Source organism: Mastigoproctus giganteus, chromosome 11 (assembly GCF_048544385.1).
Source record: "Mastigoproctus giganteus isolate SK-2022 chromosome 11, ASM4854438v1, whole genome shotgun sequence".
Classification (NCBI taxonomy): Eukaryota; Metazoa; Arthropoda; class Arachnida; order Uropygi; family Thelyphonidae; genus Mastigoproctus; species Mastigoproctus giganteus.
In genome coordinates, this window is record NC_143585.1 from 78,910,362 (window position 1) to 78,933,105 (window position 22,744).

Here is a 22,744-nt window from a genome sequence, read left to right on the forward strand (position 1 = left end):
TACTAACGGTAACGGTAGTTACGAACACGTGGAAACCCTTACCGATACTTTTACAAGGCCGAGTAAAGAATAAATACACCAAATTAATCAAAAAATCGCAAAATAATGTTATACTACTAAATTTAAATCAAAAGTTTTAGAAAAACAATAATCCTTTAATCCAGCATAGTGTAAGGTATTGCACCTGAGGAACAGTAACCCTAAAATAACTTATGCACTTGCAATTGAACTAAAGCCAGTAGTGGAGGAAAGGGACTTGGGTATTATAATACGGTTAGATATGAAGTTCTCAGAGCATTGTAGACTGGTTGCAAGGAGGGCCCACGGTTGGGACTTGGGTATTATAATACGGTTAGATATGAAGTTCTCAGAGCATTGTAGACTGGTTGCAAGGAGGGCCCACGGTGTCCTATCAATGATTTATCGAAAAATTGCTAGTAGAGATAAGGACATCATAATCCCATTATATAAGGCTATTGTTAGACCACACTTGGAATACTGTGTTCAAGTATGGAGGCTGCACCTGAAGAAAGACATTTGTTCTTCCGGAAATGGTCCAAAGACAGGTAACTCACCTGGTGAGATCAGCAAAAGGGCATCCATATTGAGGAAAGACTTCAAAGAATGTGGGTTGCAGAGCTTGGAAACTAGGCACCTTAGAGGAGACTTGATTGAGGTGTTTAAGGCTCTGAGAGGCATAAGCATAATGAATAAGGATGAAATTTTCCGGGTTATTAAATGAATCTAGAACAACTGGGGCAAATTCAAGTTACAGGGGAGAGTTGTTTAGACTGGTTGCAGGAAGTTTTATTTTACCTAGTGAGTTATAAATTACTGGAATACATTGATGAGCCAAACATTATGATCAGAGAGTCGTTATGCAAATCGAAGCAATGCAGGTGAACTGCGGTGCATGCGCAGTTCGGGACACTGTATAAAAAATACCTGCTACTAAGCTCCGTTAAAGGCAGTGGACTTAAGTGAGTTTGACAAAGGCGAAATTGTAATGGCCAGATGATTGGGTCAGAATATATCCGAAACGGCACAACTGGTGGGATGCTCATGGTGAGCCAGGGTTAGTACCTACCGAAAGTGGTCCGAGGAGGGAACACCCACAAATTACCAGCGAGGTGTTAGACGACCATGGCTCATCGATGCTCAAGGTGAGGAAGGGGCTCTCCCAGATGATATATGGCAACAGAAGGGCGACTGTGGTGCAACTTGCCGTTGAAAAGCTGGTGATGGGAGTAATGTATCACAACACACAGTACATCGAACCCTGTTGAAAACAGGACTGCATAGCCACAGGCCATTCTGAGTGCCCCTGCTAACCATGATTCACTATAGCACCTACAATATGCATGCGAGCATCGAAACTGGACCTTTAGTGATTGGAAGAAGGTAGTCTGGTCCGAGGAATCACGTTTTCTGTTGCGCCATGTGGACTGCCAGGTATGTGTGCATCATTTACCTGGGGAAGTGATGGCACCTGGATGCACTGTGGGACAAAAACAAGCCGGTGTCATGCTTTGAGCGATGTTCTGCTGGGATACCCTGGGTTCAGTCATCCATGTGCCAAGCACTCTGATGTCTACCACCTACCTAAACATCATTGCTGACCAGGTACACCCTTTCATGGCAACAGTCTTCCCCTCTGGCCGTGCCGTCTTTCAGCAGGATAATGTGACATGCCACACTGCCAGGATTGTTAGACTGGTTTGCAGAAAATGAGGAAGACTTCCAGGTATTGCCCTGGCCTCCAATTTTCCCAGACATCAATCCCATCAAGCATTTGTGGCAACTCAGATCTGCAGCATCTCAACTACAGACCTTACAGGAGTTAAAGGATCTGCTGGTTATGCATTGGTACCAGATACCACAAGACACATTTGGAAATCTTGTAGCGTCCATGCCTTGCCAGGTACGAGCTGTTTTCACTGCACATGGAGGACCAACATCATTAGGTAGGTGGTCATGATGTTTTGGCTCATGTGTAAGTTACCTACATGGGTGGTAGAGGCTGACAGTCTGGGGAAATTCAAAGGTCAGCTGGATAATTACTTAAGGGAGGAGGGAAATGCATAGGTTGTCCATTTCCTTTTCTCTTATTAATTTTTATTATTAATATTATTATTATTTTAAATTTTCTTATTATTATTATTTTAAATTTCCTTATTATTATTAATTTGTTTTCATTCATATTATTTTATTTTCTGTATTTTTTGTTATTTTTATTTTATTATTATGATTATTCTTTTTATTTTGATGGTGCAGCATAAGCCATTGGCTTCCTTGCACCATGTGGCCATTACTAATACTAATCTCTGAAGGCAGAATGTATTGCTCCCGTAGGAGGATTGTGCAAGGTGGAATAGGACCAAGGCATGTCTGCAATGGGCAAAAGTAGATGATATAGAGCAAATATCATTTAAGGGCACAAAAGATGATATTGTTGTACACATAGGCACAAATGATATTAAGAGTTGAAGATATCTCCAATATCATTTGTTAGCCACAATAGGACCTAAGCTGCTGCTGCTGCCTGCTACACCAAAAATTTTCCAAACAAAACAACAACCTTCTCAAGTAATGCCTGAAAATACTTTTCATTTATGTACAGCATATATAAATTTCTGTGAGGATGAAGACTGATGGTTTATTGAATTGTAATTGATCTCGCAAGCTTCCACAAGACCAGTGACAAATATGCTGGAAAATTTGGTATCAATGTGACTTTTCCTTTTTGATTAATGTTTGAAAATAGATATCAATATAGATTCTGTCATGCAGATGGGAGGGGCTGTCAGAACCTTGTTAACTCATAAGTTGCAATTGCATGGTGGCTTAATTTTCTGTATTTGTAAAAGGATAATTTTTACAATGTTTTATTCTTCTCTATTCTTTATACTTAGGTAGATGCACACAGCATTGATGGGAGCACACCGCTGTGTGATGCTTGTGCTGCTGGCAGTACAGAATGTGTTCGGCTTCTACTCAGTCAAGGTGCTCGTGTTAATCCACCATTAGTACTAACTACACCACTTCATGAAGCTTCTATGAGAGGTAAGTTTTGAGTACACACCAGTGTACAGAGTGATTCAGGAGGAATAGTAAATAGGGAGGTTGTAGTATCGATTATTCTGGGTAAAATAGTTCACATAAACATGTGCCCAATTCCCAATGGATATGGAGATACAGCTGTTTGAAACTGGTATGCACAAAGCCATTATGAGAAGTATTAAAGAACAATAAATGACTTATTGTTTGTATTTATTGACTTTTTGAATGATACAAAATACAAATAATGACAAATTTTTTACAGTTCACAATGAATGTTTGAAAATCCCACCTCCAACCTCAATACACTTTTCATCTCTTGTGGTAATATGACGTGTTGTTCTTCTGAGGTCGTCTTGGCATTCCTTAATGAGGGCAGCAGTATCCAAAATGCGAGCAAGAAATTCGTCTCTTGTATTCACCTTTTCTTTGTATACTGCACTTTTCATCCATCCCCACAAACAAAAATCTAACGTTGTGAGGTCTGGAGACTTTGGTGACCAATGAATGGGTCACCAAAGTCGGTGATGGGTCACTACTGGCGGCCGATCCATTGTTCAGGGAAAGTTCGATTTAGATATTGTATCACCAGACGGGTGTAATGTGCAGGAGCTCTGTCATGCTGAAAGTACGTACCAATCCTTGTAGCCAAGGGAACATCCTCCAATAGTAATGAAAGTTCGTTTTGTAGAAATTCTAGGTAAATGGGCCCTGTAAGACAATTTTATAACACAACAGGCCCATTCAACTGATTGTTGATGCTACCACACCACATCTTTACAGAGAAGTGGTGTTGAAAATTTTTCTGCAGCGGCATGTGGATTTTCATCTGACCACCTGTGATTGTTACGGGTGTTATTGATACTGTCATGGGTTAAAGTAGCTTCATTGCTGAACAGTATTAATGGAATTAATTGGCGATTAGCATTTACCCACTGACAGAATTCCTATCACTGGGTATCGTCTCCTGATTAAAGGTGTTGCATCCGCTATATGTGAAATGGATACAAGCCGTGCTCACATAATGTTCGCCATACTCTTGTCTGTGGAACACCAATACATGTAGAAATTCTTCGTGTGATAATAGTAGGACTATGCTCTACCGACTGAAGAATGCGTTCTATTCATCCACATTTTCTTCATTTGCATGTTCAGAAGAAATATGAGGAGTGCTGGGAACTGTACCAGTCTCATGCAGTTTGGTGTAAACACTGGTAAACACTCTTGAATCCGGTTTGAAAACCATCAATGGTATTCTCTACAAGCAGCAGGAGCACTTCCACCACAAAAACCGTAGATAAACACCATATTGGCATATTCGGCATGTGTGGTGAAGATGTGCAGCATTCTTAACAACACTTCTAACACCAAACAGTGTCAGGTTATAACTGCTTCTTATTTACATCTGATTCAGGGAGCTGTATCTCCATATCCATTGAGAATTGGACGTATGTTTATATGAACTTTTTTACCCAGAATAAGCGATACTATAACCACCCAAAATATGTACTATCTCCTGAATCAGCCTGTATATGTAGAAATAACATTATTTCAAGATAATTCAAGCTTAGTGCTAACCTTAATGGACAGTTGTTGGATGAAGATTCTGCCTTTTTTCCAAGTTAAGAATAATTGGTGTATGCTGAACATAAAATGATGGGAAAAAATACTGAGTAAAAACAAAAGAAAAAAGAGAGACCATAGCTGAAACATGCACATAAGTTTGTTTTTAACTTTTTTGAACTTCTTCTTGGCCATTGTCTGGTGATTTTTTTGTGCAGCTATCCTACTGCCATCCATGACACATTGCAACTTTTATCATATTTCTTTCCTTCCCTTATTCTAATCCCGATAAAACAATGTTATCAGGATAGTTGTGTAGCATGTTTTTTTTTTTTTTTTTTTTTATGGCACATGTGGGACAAATTTCAGTTTTTTAATCAGTGTATATATTCAGGTTTCACAGTAGAGTGTCCCAGTTGTTTTTCCAGGTCATGGATGGTTAGATGTTTTAGTGAATTAGCTCAATAACTATATAATGTTCATCTGACCTAGTAGTGGATGGATACCTTGAATGTTCATGCATCTATATTTTGTGTTTCAAAAACTGTTTTTCTAAGTTTATATTCTTAAAACAACAGAACTTGATACAAACTCATTTATTTCTGGCCTGTCACCCCAGTAAAACAAATCTTAGAGGGTACGCAACAAGATCTTACTCAGAAGTGTTCAAAATAATAGTAAAGCAAGTTAGATGAATGGGGTTGACATTAATTGCTCGCCATCACCATGAGAAAACATCATAGCATAGCATCTTCCATTAAAGGTTCACATTACAGGAATGATCCCATTCCAAGGGATTTTTCTTCAGTTTATATATATATATATATATATATGCTACTGAAGAAGACCCTCAGGTTTTAGCACAACTTTTAACATTAAGATAAATAATTAGGAAAAATAAATAAATATTCAAAGATCGTTCATTCATGAAAATGGTACATTTTTTATCTTGTCAAGCATGTTCACATGCACGATAGTTCAGCCCATTCGATAAAGATGTATTGGTTAAGTTTTTCTTATTATTAAAAGCAGATTATCAGAGTTCATGAGTGTGTACCCGAAATTTTCTTATGGGTACACCCTTCAGACTGCCTCAGTCTTAGGGTGTTTATCCCCTTCCCGCTGTTTTAACTCTATACGAAAACAACTTCTACAGACTGTTGTAGTTGCAGTAGAAGTTGTTTTCCTATTGGGTTAAAACAGCGAGAAGGGGGATAAACACCTTAAGACTGAGGCAGTCTGTAGGGTGTATCCATAAGTAAATTTCAGGTATCCATTCATGAACTCCGATAATCTGTTTTTAGTAATAAGAAAAACCTAACTAGTACATCGTTATCAACTTCTACTGCCACTACCGATAACACGCACCATCTGTTTACCAAGAATGCAGGGAGAAGCTGCGGTACCGGGAAATATGTTTGACTGCTAAAAGCTTCCTGTGGTTCTCGTGTTGGCTTTCTTTACCTTTGCCATCAGATTTTCTGAGACCTGTATGCTTCGTTTATCAGATTCTAGAAACTACCTTGTAACTCCATACTCTCAGCAGTTCATCACTTTTGTAGATAAACCTCTTTTCAGCAGTAGATGAGACCAGAAAATAAGATGTGAATTTTTTCAGCAAACCTCCCTTATCAGCATTGCCAAAAAAAAGGATACTCATATACACCGATGAGCCAAAACAGCTCGTACCCGGCGAGGCATGGATGCTACAAGATTTCTAAATGTGTCTTGTGGTATCTGGTACCAACACATAACCAGCAGGTCCTTTTAACTCCTGTAAGGTCTGTGGTTGAAATGCCGCAGATTGAAGTTGCTGTTCCAACACAAACCCCAGATGCGCGATGGGATTGATGTCTGGGGAATTTGGAGGCTAGGGCAATACCTGGAAGTCTTCCTCATGTTCCACGAACCAGTCTCGAACAATCCAGGCGGTGTGGTATGATGCATTATCTTGCTGAAAGACGGCACCGCCAGAGGGGAAGACTGTTGCCATGAAAGGGTGTACCTGGTCAGCAATGAAGTATAGGTTGGTGGTAGACGTTAGAGTGCCCAGCAGAACATCGCTCTGACTGGACCCAGGGTGTCCCAGCAGAACATCGGTCGGCCAAAGCATGACACCGAGGCCACCAGCTTGTTTTCGTCCCATGGTGCATCCGGGCACCATCACTTTCCCAGATAAACGATGCACATGTACCCAGCCATCCACATGGTGCAACAGGAAATGTGATTCATTGGATCAGACGACTCTTCCAATCACTCAAGGTCCAGTTTCTATGCTCGCGTGCACATTGTAGGTGCTGTCGCCAGTGTACTGTGGTTAGCTTGGGCACTCGGAGTAGCCTGGGGATTATTGAGGATTTCTGTTATCACTAAGATGCAACTTCCTTGCTGCTTCATCCTGTGATGACTTCATGCAGTTTTTTACTATTAATTGTGCATAATACTGACCTGTAATTATGGCTATATATGCGCATGGTAAACAGCAAGTACTACTCATTGAGCATCCAAAAGAAATAAAATAAAATAAGAGGTCATCACCTTTCTTCTGGGCCGTTCAGTACAGAATTTCTTGAGTTGTAGAGATGATGTTTGTTTCAAGTCATGTTTTATGTTTGGACTCGAGATCAAAGACGTGTGCCCTTATCTCATACATATTAGCATTAATAGACTAATAGCATATGATGCAAGAAAGCAAGCTCATACAGCATCAGCCAAAAAAAAAAAAAAAAAAAAACAAAAACACTTGTAGGCTAAAGACAAACTGTCGCTCATCTATTCTGCAACTGTCCTTCCTCAAATTGAATTTATTCCCCCTCGTGCATAATCTGAACAAGAAGAATAATCCCACAAGCATTGAACTTGCTCAAACCATTCAAAGTCTTAAACAGATCACCTTGCAGATGCCTAGTCTCCAGATGCTGCAATTTGCAGAACTTAAGCCCTTTCTTGGTAGGAGCACCCATTTCTTTCCCTCACAAATCTCATTGTCGTTCTCTGTACTCGTTCCAGCAACCCTACATCCTTCCTAAAATGAGGCCTGCAGACCTGTATGTAGTACTGAAGATGTGACTCAACCACTGCCTCATACAATGGTATAATCATTATACCATTATGGTTATCTCTGCTAGCAAAATCACAGTATATCATTGACAAAACCCCATGAGCTGTCCTGGCAACTGTCTGCACTGCTCAGAGAACTTCATATCTGACTGCACATTTACCAGCAAGTCTTTTTCATTTGTCACTACCCAGAGTGTAGTGTCACTAAGTTGGTACATTATCTGGGGTTATTGCTACCCACATGAAGAAAATTTGCATTTGTCCATGTTAAACTTCAATTTGCCATTTGCCTGATTTTTATTGCTTCTGTTGTAGTAGAATAATGCGGTCATTATTGTCATTAACCATCCTACCAACCTTTGTATCATCTGCAAACTTGGACATTAGCCTGATATGCCATCATCAGTATCATTGATAAATATAGAGAACAACGATGGGCCCAACACTAAACTCTAGGTACTCCATTAATAACATTAGTCCACAAAGAGCAGTGTCCATTGATTACCTCTCTGTTTTCAACCATCCCTTTATCCATAGCAGCAACTTGTCCTTAATACTGCACTGCTCCAATTTGTACAGCAGTCTTTTATGTGCAACAGTATCAAAAGCTTTCTTGAAATCCAAGTATATAATATCCAAGTTATTTTTTGCTTGCACTTCCTTTGTAACCATATTGTAGTAGCCAATAAAATTGGTCAGACAGGTTTCCCCTTAACAAACCCCTGCCGTGTCTGAAGTATAACTGTAGTCTTGTCTGGATGATCCTGAATTACTTCTTTAACCAGTGACTCCATTACTGTCCCTGGAACTGAAGTTAAACTAACAGGTCTGTAATTACTCGTGTCACCCCCTTTGATCATCTTTGTCAATTGGGGATACATTCTGACATCTCCAGTCTGCTGGGCACCTCTTCTCCTGAATCGAAGAATGCTCTCATAATTATGGCTAATGGTTTGCTTACTTCCTTTGCTGCCTCCCTTTATATAATTGGATAGATCCATCCACCCCATTTCCCTTTCTTATGTTTAACTTCAGCAGTTTCTCTTCCACTTTCCTCTCACTTATTACAAAATTATTTAGCTCCTGGTTAGAGATTGATAAACTTCTGGCCTCCACTTCCATAAAGAATTCATTGTGTGAATGTAAATGAAAAATATTCATTCAGTCTGTCAGCAACCTGAGCAGGATTATCAACATTCAAACCATTGATATCAAGTGGACCAATTTGATTCATCCTCTTCCTTCTAGAGTTTAAATAAGTTAAGAAGTCTTTGCTGTTTTTCTTTGTATCCTCTGACAAGGAATTTTTATAATCTATCTCCTTTGCTTGCCTGAATTCCTTTGTGACTTGATTACAAACTAGCTTATATCTATCATAGTAGGCGCCTCCGTAGCCAGGTGGGAAGGAGCAGCAGTGCGTAGCACACGCTTCTTGATTAGACCGGGGTTCGAGCCCGTCACCACCAAATACGGAAGATGCGGAAAGGTCAGGAATGACCACCGCATATCCCGGAGCAATATGGCCTTAGTTGCTAATGCTCCTAAAAAAACCAAAATAACATATAAATAACTATCATAGTCTTCTATGTCACCTGATAATTTATATACATCCCATGCATTTTTCTTCTCTGCTATGAGTCTGATTTGTTCATCTGTAATCTGTTTAGACCTGAAACTTGAACAATGTATCTTAGTTGGTATGAAAAGCCTAGCAGCATCCCATTTAGAATTGGCTGATGGTAACATCATCAGTTTGTCCCACTGTATAAAATTTAAAAACTGTCTGAGACCATTGTAGTCACCTTTACGAAATCAAAAACCTTTCCCTTTACCCTTGACATCTATAAGTAAATCCCACAATACACTGTGATCACTGCCACCTAGTGGTTCCTTTATCTTTAGATTCTTAATGCATTAATAATCACTTCTGATAATCAGATTAAGAGTATTATTCCATCTGGTTGCTCTTGAACATGCTGCTGTAGGAAACAGTCATCCAATAAATCCCAAAAGTTTTGCTAGTGTGTGAGTGAACAACCCACAAATTCCAGTCAATAATAGAAAAGTTTGTGGGGCATAGAGGGAATATGTCCCACCTTAACCATCCATATAAGTATTCCAAGGACTGTCTAAAAACCACTCAAACACCTGGTTATCATGCACCCCCTTACAACGACACCTGGATATGATGCAGATTAGTCCACTCCATTTCTCTGTACAGCTGTTTATTGTACTCATCAGAGTCATTAGGCCTATGACACACTCCTACTTTCATTTTTGCTTTCCCAGTGATTGTGTCACACCAAACTACTGAACATTTCACTGAATACCCATGTCAACTGGATGCACTGCCTTAGATTTTATGTGCTACTTAACTAAAAAAAAATGTTCTTGTTTGTTCTCCGGCATGACCACCAGGTCAGTGGAGTTTACAATAAATCACCAATATAAACTTTAATCATATTTAGCAGTCACAGGCTTGAACCCAAAGAACTCAGAGCACGTGCTACTGCACTCACGCTCCTGACTATGCGGCTATGAGAGGCCTAAGTGTATCCCATCTCTGTAGAAGCACTCTTCTGTTAACATGTACAGACCATGCTGTGAAAAATTCTACCTTGCACAATCTCTCCAGAGCCGAATTGGTTGACAAGGCCCTCATCATATACTCCCTCCAATCTTGCCCGGGCAGAATTGCAGACACTTTCAAATTTATTGCTAACTGAAGGCTCTTTTTCATCATTGACCTTTACTTGTTAAGTAAGTCTGCAGATCTATTCTTAATATCATTAGTGCCAATGTGTACAACAATATCACAATAATTACAGGGGCCAAGTAAAGAACAGTTGCACCAAATTAATCAGGGACTTACAAATAAATACTCCACTACTAATTTTAAATGATTTGTTAGAAATCATTGCTAGAAAAATTTGTTAGAAAAAAACAATTTTAAGTCAATAAATAAAGATGCACTTACTGGTTCCTGAAAAAGCATCTAGTCAAGTAGCCTCGTCAGCAGAAATTTGATGAAATATTTACAAACCAGGAAAGAGTCCTCAGTATTTTTTTACTTAAATTTCTCCCAAAGGCATTCTTGATGGCTTTGCACAAAGGCTTTCTAGTCATTAGTTAACATACATTGTGCAGAAACTTTTCTCAGCATCAAGTAATGTATTGGTATGCAGTGCCTTTTAGATATGCTGACGGATTCAGTAATATGCCTAACAGTCATCTGATGATCTTTTATGACTATTCCTCCCATTATTTTTACTATTTTTGAATTGACAGATATTGAGAGATGATCTGAATGGCACTCATCTTCACATAACCCTATTACACAGGCAAAATTTACATACACCTTGACAACAGCAGAACTTAGTGGAGCAGAATCCCTTAGTATTGCCATCGTATCTGTTGCAGATATGTATTTCAAATGCAGATATGTAATATCAGCACAGAGTTTGTATTTCTTCATATTGGTATTTTCAACAGACATGGCTTACCAAAATCCCTTGAAGAGAAAAAAAAAAAAAAAAATTGTTAGTTAACACATCCATTACAAGGATATATCATATTTATTAATAGTATTTTTTTAAATTATGTACATAATATCAGGATTATATAAATAATACATTTAGGTCATTTTTTTTAAACATTTCAAACCACCATCAAACTTGTAATTCATTGAATTATGGTAATATAATGTAATTTATTTTGTGATGGTATCTGAAGAGGTCTGAGTTCATATCTCATCAAAGGCCTCTTCAATCAAGTATGCAGTTAGTTGGCCTCAGGTACAGTAGTGCTGCGTTCCTATGTGCCGCCAGTAAGCAAAATAAAATTTGCTGCCCTAAATGTTGAATATTGATGAGTGTTAACCAATCAGTAAACAATATCAAAAAAAAATTTTGCCACCCGTAAGCGATGATTACCTCGCCTACCCACATGCGGAAGCCCTGCTCAGGTAGACCGAAGAACAGTAATTCACAGATGGGATCCTATTCTTTCTACCTGAGCAGGGCTGCCGCATGTGGGTAGGCGAGATAAGCATCGCTTACGGGTGGCAGAATTTTTTTTGATATTGTTTACTGATTGGTTAACGCTTATCAATATTCAACATTTAGGGCAGCAAATTTTATTTTGCTTACTGGCGGCACATAGGAACGCAGCACTACTGTACCTGAGGCCAACTAACTGCATACTCGATTGAAGAGGCCTTTGATGAGATATGAACTCAGACCTCTTCAGAGGGCACCTCCGTAGCCAGGTGGGAAGGAGCAGCAGTGCGTAGCACACGCTTCTTGATTAGACCGGGGTTCGAGCCCGCCACCACCAAATACGGAGGATGCAGAAAGGTCAGGGAATGACCACTGCATATTCCCGGAGCAGTATAGCCTTAGTTGCTAATGCTCCTAAAAACCAAATAACAAACAAACAAACAAACCTCTTCAGATACCATCACAAAAGGACTCATGGAAGGAGAGCAAAGTCATGTTTTGAGTAAAAATAACTGAGCTCTGAAAGTGGGATAATAATTCCACAAAAGATGATAGTTTATATTAAGTAGTTTTTATATATCAAGGATTTTTTTCTTGGTAGTGGATTTTGAAAGCATTTCAAATTCTGAAATTTTTTTAGTATCGGTAAAAATAACTTGTCACAATTGGCTTTGGAACCATCAGCTTTATGGGTCTAAAGTTGTCTTCCAGCATGGATAAAATTGTAGGTTCAAAGAATCCACATCAAAATTATTCAAAAAATAAAAATGTGTTTCAAATGGACTGCCATCCCATATCACTTAATTACTACTGTGTTATAGGTATCTACTGCTAGGTAGTCTTTATTTGTGAATATACTTTCATATCTTGAATCCACAATTTTTCCAAGTGGTTTCTTACTGTTCTTTATAATTGGTGACTGTAAACTTAAATATTAAATAAACTTAAAAATAAGAATAATCATTTTACTAAAGGTTTGGGAAGCAATATCTACTCAAAGACCGTGTGCTACTGCACTCCCACTCCTGCCCACTCGGCTATGGAGGCCGTTTGTATATCATCGATCAATTCAATCATCACATAACAAATCAACTATACTGTGCAATGGGCATTCCCTCAGCTACAGCATGAGCTGGCAATCAGGCTACAACAGAAACCGATGAAGAGAGAATGATCATTGCCAATAATCTCCAAATATACGTCTTCTTCAATATTAACAATAAATGCTATAAATAGTGAGGGGCTCTGGCATTGAACTCGAGGGACTCCACTTATATTCCTCCAAAGGGAGTGCCCATCTATAACCACTTGCTGTCTTTTGCCACTCAACCATAATATAACAGTAAGTTGAGTGGCAAAAGACAGCAGATGGTTATAAGTGGGCACTTGTTCTTGGAATAAAATGAGTGGAGTCCCTCAGATTCAATGCTTGGCCCCTTGCTGCTATTTATAGTATTTATTAGTATTGAAGAACATGTATCAAGCTTATTGTCTTAAGTTTTTAGATGATACAAAGGTTAATAACAGGAATCAAGACTTCTATTCTAACTGAAGTGTTAATGGATTGAGTAAATGAGAGTATTCAAACTCTTAGACAATTCATACAAGGGTACAAACTTAAATTGAAAAAGGATGGGTATATGACAGATAAGCAAACTTTGCTTTCAGTCAGGGTGACTGTAAGAAAAAGTTACTCTCTGTTGTGGAAGCAGGCAGGGTTTTTTTTTTTTTTTTTTGCTAATGCTATATAAGCTGGCTTCCATGCATTATTTGCCAGTACTAATTTGTTTTCAGGCACATGTAAGTTATTTTGGCTTACTGCAATGGCCGCTCCAACCACCAGATGAAAAATGAATTTAATTTCTTAAATGTAATATTAAGATCTCAGCCGGGTCCCTTGAAGAACCATGGGCTCGGGCATTATAAACCCCTAATGCTTCCCCATCGGGCCTGTGATATTCATCATGATGTTTCTTTGGTTCCTGTAATATTTGACAATGACTACAAAGGAATAGCAGATGGTGATGATAGATCTGGGAGTCAAAAATAGAAATAAGGCATTTACCAGTGGTACCTCTCTCTCTCAGGGTAACTTGGGAAATTTTTTTTGGCTGGTGCAGCATAAGCCTCAGGCTTCCTTGCATCATATGGCTGATAATAATAATAATAATAATAATAATAATAATAATAATAATAATAATAATATCAATCATTACCTTATTACTTGCTTATATAGAATTATAATTTTATGAGTTGACTGATATGTAGGTAATCTCTCTGATTAGTTTAATTTAATAGCATCTTTTGCAACTTTATTTTTAACATAATTTGATACTTTACATCAATAGGAAATCCTGAGTGCATTAAACTGATAATTAATGCTGGTGCTCGTCTTAATGCAATGGATTGCCATTTTGGAACCCCTCTACATGCTGCTTCTTTCATGAACAATACTGAAGCTGTGCGTGTGTTGCTGCAAGCTGGTGAGTTATTATTAGTACAGAATCAAGAATGTTGATTCATTCCATAAATTTTGAATTCCACAAACATGTTCTTGTTTCATTTTGGAATTTGTGATAATTACTAGACATATAACAACTTTATTCCCCATTAATATAGATTAATCAAGTCTTTAATGTAATACAGGGTTTTAAAATAAAACATGCTTTTTATATTATTATTAAAAGTCATGTTTCCTAGTTCTTTTGTCCTTAGATCCTTCCTGTAATACAAGCAATGATTATATCACTGTAGTATTACTATTAGCAAATTATGCAAGGAAGCAAGCCTTTATATAGTATCAGCCAACAAAACACACACACTTGTCTGTCTGTTCTAATAATTTGTCTAGTTCTTCCTTATATTTTTTCAAGCTACCCACTTCTACAACCCCCAGATGGAGATCTCTTCTATCAATCAACTGCTTTTTAGCTGTAAAAGCAAATTTCCACTCATCTCTCCTGCACCCGTCCTTCCTCACTTTAAATTTATGCTTCCTCTTGTGTGTTGTCTGAGCAAGGATAAGGATGTCATCAACACTTATTCAGTCCAATAAAAGTCGTAAACACCTCAATCTGATCTTCTTGCAGGCACGTGGTTTCCAGACACTGCAATGTGCAGAACTGAAGTCCTTCATGGTAAGAGTTTTTTTTTTTTTTTTTTTCCCCTCTTACTAATTTTGTTACGCTTCTCCCAATCCATGAGACTTCCAGACCTGTATGTGCAGTACTGTGGCTAACCATTGCCTTATACAGCAGGATAATCACCTCCTTATTTTTGCTGGCATGATTCCTGTATATCATTGATAAAACTCCATGAGCTGTCATCTACACTGCTCAGAGAACTTCATGTCTGTTTGCACAATTTCTCCCCCCCAGGTCTTTATCATACTCCACTACCTTCACTATTGTACCATACAGTTATATTATTCTTGGATTACTGCTACCCATATACAGTACCTTGCCTTTGTCATTTGTCAGTGTTAAACTTCAACTGTCACTTCTCATCCCATCTGCCTAATTAATTTTTCTAGATCTTGTTGCAGTAGCATATCTTAATTACTTTGATTAATGACTCCTTTGATTATGTTGACTCCTTGCCAACTTTTGTATCATCTGAAAACTTAGGCATTAAGCCTGATATGCCTTCATTAATATCAATAAATATTGTAAACAACAATGAGCCTAGCACTGAATCTTGTGAGACTTCACTAATAACATTATTCCAGGAAGAGCAGTGCCCATTGATAAATAACCTCTAGGTTATTTATTAATCCAGAAGGTCATGTCTCAAATAAATTTAGTTACACTTTACATATACACATTATATAACAGAGTAAAAGTACCTAGAGATTATATACCTTTTTACCTGGGATATGTAGCTCATGGCATGTGTCATGGTCACATGATGCAGCCTCCCATTTGCATGTAGTCATGCTGTCTACCTAATAAAGTAGACACAGTGTATAATATAAAAGCATTAAAGCATATTTTTTTATTGAAAATATGGAATGAATTCATGAAACACCAAGGTTCACTTTTTCAGTGATGAATCAGTGAATACTAAAATTATAATTTTTTGAAAAAGTTATACAAGTTTATAGTAAAATCTTAAGCACATTTGTCTTGCTGCTTGATAGTCTTAGCTTTGTCTTGTGGGTTGAATTTTTGATTATGCAACCAACCCCACAGAGGGTTAATTGGTTAATCAAAATTACTTGCTGACATTGAAAATCTGTGCATAATTGGCCATTGTTTTTGCATAGAAAATGAATTTATACCAATGGGGATCACTAAATTCCTGTGCAGAAGATGCATGGAGTATCTCATGCTGCATCTTTATAAATTTTATAGATATTACATTCATTTATTGTATTACTTGTTTATTATTATATGGAAAATTATTTTGCAGAAAGTATTATTTTTAGAATAATATTTTTTTTTATAATTCTTCTACTGTAGATTAGTACTTTGCACTGATTTATTTATTTTAGAATTATGTGTAATTTAGGTGCCCTGGTTAATGCCATCAAGATGCATCAAACTGCTTTGCATATAGCAGCAAGAAATGACTCTATCAACACAGCACGTTTTCTTTTGGAATATGGTGCAAATGTATTTGTTACTGACAATCTGAATAGAAGACCAATAGCCATGCTTCCAAATCAGTCAGGAGAGCTTTATGAAGAACTTCTTAAATACGAGGGTAGGAACAAGTAATAATATGCATCCTGTTATGATTAGACAGTTGTAATATGAACTTGTTCAAGTTATACAAGTTACTGTATTTATCAAAGCATAATACAACCATTAAATTTGGTAACTAACAAAAAAGTATTATTTTGATTGTTAGTTGTGGTTCAGCTAACATGTTAGTAGTTATAATTTCCATTAATCTGTGTTATTTATAAGTGAGTAATGAGGAAGTTTCCAAATCCGTTTCTAATATAATGTAGCATAAAATTCTTCAATTTTGTATTCTTGCATTTTATTGGGGTTGCCCACCATGGTAAATATCTTATGAGACTGATGTATCTGTTTAATATTAGCACTCACTAATATGGCAATGTCATCCTCCTTATAATATGAATTATAAGCTAAACAGTGCATATCTGAGACAATTAGCCATGACCTACCTGAAATGAAGCATTCAGGATGATCCAACGTTTGTAATTTCTCTTTTTTTAGTGTGTGTGGAAAAGTATCCATGTTTATGGAACTGTTTAAAAGAATACCTCATACACTATGAAAATACATAAAAATTGAATATACAAACTTATGTATATTCAATACTATTACTTACTCTCATTTTCAGGCTTGAGAGAATACTGGGTTTCATGTTATTGTTTTTATGCTGTGAAAACAAGTAGGGTAAGATGGTAGATGTTTATTGACCTAGTGGGAGAGAAAAAACAATTAACTTGAAAAAACTTTAAACAAACACAGATCAGGGCTTGTCCAGTGCTGTGTTACTTTTCAAGAAAAATCCAAATAGTTGAAAAAATGGCAGCAGGATACCTGACAGGTTCTTGCAAATAATTTTTATAAGGAAACCATAAGAAAATCACATCAGAAACTATTGTAGTAAATAGTAAAAGTTTTACTATATTTAGAAAGTTAGAAAAAATTTAAAATTTTTAATGAGGATACATTATTTTTGAGGGGCACCTGTGAGGCACCTCATCATTGCTGCCTCGTTAAATTTGTTTTATGTCTTTATACATGTATTACTTCATACCTTCATATAAATACATGATGCTGTAAAACAAGTATACTTTGTGCACCATATATAGCAGGTAATTTTAAATATATGCAGTTATAAAACAACTAGAAACATTAGATCCAGACATGGTATCTGAATAAGTGAAACAATTGGTAATATTTTATAATTAAAAGGGGAATTATTTCAAACGTCAGTTATTGCAGTATTTGAAACAGCTTAAATATAAAATTCCTTCTGCATTAACTTTTGCATTGAACTGTCAGGGGATGCTGTGGTTTCTCCAGTGACAGCAACAATGCTCGGGCTTTTACTCTTTTAGAAACATTTCTAAAATTGCACAAACTCGAGTGCTGTCACTAGAGCAGCATTTCCCCAAACTGTGTTCTGCAGAAACAATAGTGTTCCGTGAGATGTGAATAAGTCTTCCATGAAAAATCATAATTAATAATTAAATAAAATAAATAAATTTTGCATATTTGTAGCACACACCACTTTTGTATCAATATAATTTTTAACATTTTTTTTTTTTTTTTTCAGTTATTAATATACTGGCATAGACTAATAATCAAATAGACCGAGGAACACTTTATTTTGGTGGGCTTTGCATAGAGAAGTATGTGTAGAGGTAATTACATCTAGGCCGACTGGGCTAGCCAGGTGGGTAAAGTGCCTACCTGGCAACCCAAAGGTCACGGGTTCGAATACTGCCTCGGGCTTGGATCAGAGTAAAATGCAAAAACTTTGGGAGGTGCATTATGGCCACAGAAGCCGCTGTGCCAACAACTAACAAAAAAAAAAAATGACATCTAGAAAAAAGTAGCAATGTAGTGATATGCCATTTTTATGTGATTTAGCCTGGAGTACACTGGTTGGAGAGGGGGAAGCTAACCAATATAACTAAACTCACTTCCTTGTATAATTTTTTTTTTTTTTTTTTTTTGATAATTATCAGTATTTCGAAATATTATTATTAAAATAAATGACCATGGATTTGTGGTTGAAAAAAGGAGCTTTAAAATGAGAGGTTTTGCAACTGTGGTCAATGAAAATGAACATAATATTGTCACACCTCAAAGAGAGGATGAACAATTGCAGCCTTTTGTTCCCTAAAAATCTGAAGTGAAATAACAGGAACCAACTAATAAAAGACCAAAACGAAAGTATGTTCACAGTTATTTGAATTTCGCCTTTGCATGTGTTGGAAATAAAGATGCTCCTGATGCACAGTGCATCGTATATAATAAAATATTAGTAAGCAGTTCTTTGGCTCCTGCTAACCTTGTTTTGTAAGTGTTCCGTAAATATGTTGTGAGATGAAAAGTGTTCCACTGCTAAAAAAGTTTGGGAAATGCTGCACTAGAGAGGTCAGAGCATCCTCTGCAGTTGACTCAAAGTTAACACAGAGAAGCTGTTTCAAAAGTTGGTAATATGTTTCTTTAAATGACATATATACAGTAGATTACATAACTACAATAGCGAATAACAAAGATGTGGTTTGGAGATAGATATTACATAAAATAAACATAAAGCAATTAGAAGCAGGATATATAGTCAGATTATTATGTATGTGAAGCTCTATATAATGTTTCTGGTGGCTTTCTTTCAATTTCTTCACGTATTTTTTGTTGCAATTGCTGAAGTGTCCGTGAAACATGAAATTGAAATGCTGTAATATTTCTATGGACACTTCAGCGTTTACATAGACTTTGCATTTTAAGAAACCCCATAAAAATAAATTCCAGATGTTAAATCTGGTTATCACGGTGGCCAGTTTGTGTTACAAAGCGAGATATAATGTGATTTGGAAAATTTCCTTTAAAGTATCAATGGAAAGTCGTGCGGTATGTGCTGTAGCACCATCCTGTTGAAACCAGACATTTCTTAATTTTTTAGATTGACTCCTTTCTGGTGAAGATCTTCTCTTACAAATTCTTACACCTTACATATAGGGCTGAAGTTACTGTGACAATTGAACTGTTAGCATCTTCATAAAATTATGGACTGATGGTGCTGAAAGCAAACATCCACACCAAATGATAATTTTTTTTTCTGTGACGTAGTTTTTCAGAAAGGTGACATGGATTTTTCTGCCACCCAATATCTAGAATTTGTTTATTTACTTAGTCATCCAAAGTGGACCTTGTTCCTCATGATTAAATCAGGATCATCTTTCTCCTTCTGTAGGAATAGATTGCAGAAATTCAAACATGTTCAAATTACGAACAAGTTGAAGCATTTTCATTTTATATGGATGGAACTTTTAATCAGTATGCAATATATGGTGTATAGTTCATTCCGATGTTTAATTCTCTCGATTAATGACTAACACATGTTCAGAGATGTTCCGATTTTTTCAGTCTTTTGTGTAGCATCCAATCCAGATGTTTTTCACATCTATTAAAGATACTGTCCTAAATTTGTAAATCTAATGTAATAGGATCTTTTCATTTGGAACACTACCATTTCCCCTGATGTTGAAGTGGCATCTAAAATCACATTGAGTATTCACAACAGAGTCACCTGATTTAAAAACCATTTCACCAGCAAATGCATAATGTTTATTTGTGCATTTGTTCCATTTTTATTTCATTTTTACTAACTGGGTTAGTGTACTCAACTCCAGGACAAAAACTGTATAAGAATTAGGGATACTGAAACTTTCTTTTCAAATTTATATGTAGTTTCATCCATAGCATGGTAAAATTGTAATAAAATAAAATAAAAATGTATTGAACATTTATGGGCTGAATGTCACAACACTGTATAACCAAATGGAACAAGGTCTTCAAAGACCCTTGAAAGCATTGGTGCCAGATAACACACTATATACAATTTTTCCATTGTTCACATTGCCTCCAGACTGAGAATTCTGTGCCATGTTCTGTAAGTAAAAGTATAATACAGACTACTGTTCTAGTGTAGGCCTTGCAAATAATAATAATAATAAAAATAGTAGCTAAAGTTAAAGAAACAGTCTCTCAGTTCAATCCTGTATTATGCATTTGGAGATGTTCTATGTAACACAACAATTGTTAATGTTTTTATTATTTTTTTTCTCTCCATGCTTATTACTATGAATGAAAAGTAGATTATTAATCATGTTATATCATATGTGACAAATAAAAACAACTTTATATTCTGTATCTCAGAAAGTTTTAATAAATATGGGGTGCATTATAGGAGTTATATCAGATGTTCAACGTATGATGTTGTCTGTCGCCAGCATGCATACATCAATGATATTGTTTCTCGACAGTTTGACATGTGGTAGTGCATTTCAGCTGTAATTTTTCTTGCTTCCATAGATGTATTATCATCTACAAATTATGCAGCACTAGTGGTTTATGACTATACACTATCTTTCAAGTATCCCATTCAAAAAAAAAAAAAAAAAAGTTTGGGGTGAGGCCTTGGAGACTTTCTGAGAAGTCCATCATTTAGAAAATTTGGAGGTGCACCATCTTGTTGAAAGAATGCTAAATTGTGCTTGTTGATCAGGATACTTTTCCTGAATTGCATACAATACTGAGGTATGAAAGGATTGAAAATGTTGTGTTCTCCAAGATTCTTATAATTCTTGATTGACCCAAGTACAGTTCTCAGGACCACTGTCTTGTTGGCTTCTTTGGTGATTAGTCTTATGCACTTTTTATAGTATAAATTTTTTTTGGAACTTCTTAATGTTCTTTTCCTCCCACAGCTTTCCTCATTAATGCTGTGATCAGTTCCACATTCTTGTAACTTATCTTGGAGGCAGAATATTATTATATTGTTGGCACCTTTGGCTTGTATTGAAGTTCCCATACATGCAGAACTTCTGCAATGTTTTTATATTTCTAGTATCACTTCAGCATGCACTTCCTTACTTCAAATATTTGTTATTGTTTTGATTATTCTTCATACTCAGTAGGCCACCATTTAATCTGTAAGTAATATTAAAAACTTAATTTTTAATTGTATACCTTTAAAATGAACAACTTTTTATCTAACTCATCATTTCTACTTACAAAATATGTTATTTAAAGTATTCGTTTTGATTCATTGTATATACTTCATTCAGTGTTGTCTTATTGAAATTATAGTGAAAACAAAATATTGATTATGTTCTCCATTAGTGATTTTCTAGTCAAAAATGGAACAATTTTTCTTGTTTATCATAGTACAGTGCATAATGTGATAAGTTGCTGGAGGTTAATGAACTGATTAGGCTTTGCATGTATTAAGCTTAAAAATCAAGGTTCGTTCACTGAGAGAGAGAGAGAGAGAGAGAGAGAGAGAGAGAGAGAGAGAGAGAGAGAGAGAGAGAGAGAGAGAGAGATTCTTCAAGGTGACTAGGAATAGTTGTCAGAATGACATCTATCTGTCATAGATAAATAATATTTTAAAAAGTGATGTAACATGATTCTCACATCATATCATATATACTCAACTGTTTCCCATTCATGCATATTTTCTCAGGCATACCAACAATATAAATTCCATTGATCGCTGTGCAGAAGCAGCATGTTTGAAGCCAGTTGAATTGTGCATTGGAACTTAGACTTTCAACATGAGATGGTGGTTGAATGCTATATCATTAATTTTTGTGTACACAACTGCTATTTGTTTGAATCTCCCAAAATCTTCTGTGGCAGATTTTATTTGACAATAGAAGGCCACAAGTAATACATGAAAAAAAAATAATAATAAAAAAATAATAAAATAAAAAAAAAGGAAAGAAAAGAAAAGGTCTGGACAACCTAACAGTCTCACAATGTGTTGGATGAACCACATAGAAGGTAGTTTGTGTCTCATACATATTAGTATTAGTAGTGGAAAATGATGCAAGAAAACAAGCTTATACAGCATCAGACAAAAAAAAAAAAAAAATCCTCATCTCCCCATCTTTAATAGTTTGTCTAGTTCTTCCTTATTTATTCAAACTACCCACTTCCACAACAACAACAGATGGACATTTGTTGCAACATTCAACCACCTGCTGGCTGAAGGCAAACTTCTGCTCATCTATACTACAACTGTCTTTTGTTAAATTAACATATGCCCCCTCATGTGCATAGTCTGGGCAAGAGGAAGAATTCCATCAGCATCGGTATTCAAGGCATTCACCTTGCAGGCATCTAGTCTTCAGAAGTTGCAATTTGCAGAACTTAAGCCTTTATTGATAAGAGTACCCCTTTGGTCCTCCTTTCCTTTGTTCTTTCTAGAATTTTTAGAATTTTTAAAATTTTTTCAAAATTAAAATTTTAGAATGATGTGAACATGTCATACTCTGTACCCAGTGATTATCTGTGTTTATTATTCAAAAATTTCAAAAATAATAATGAATATTTGAATTCGGTTTTTTT

General features: G+C 36.4%; 1 protein-coding gene across 3 annotated transcripts in view; it reads left to right on the forward strand.

Annotated features, from left to right (window-relative positions):
- Window positions 1–22,744, forward strand: part of LOC150078166 (ankyrin repeat and SOCS box protein 13-like) — a 67,842-nt gene that overhangs the window by 34,481 nt on the left and 10,617 nt on the right. The window contains exons 3-5 of one of the 3 annotated variants that reach the window (XM_090384694.1): window positions 2,913–3,063; window positions 14,027–14,161; window positions 16,188–16,382. In XM_090384694.1, coding sequence (XP_090240820.1) covers window positions 2,913–3,063; window positions 14,027–14,161; window positions 16,188–16,382 — 481 coding nt within the window. The remainder of the gene's footprint in view (window positions 1–2,912; window positions 3,064–14,026; window positions 14,162–16,187; window positions 16,383–22,744) is intronic. The other 2 variants (XM_090384696.1, XM_090384695.1) reach the window with 2 other exon arrangements.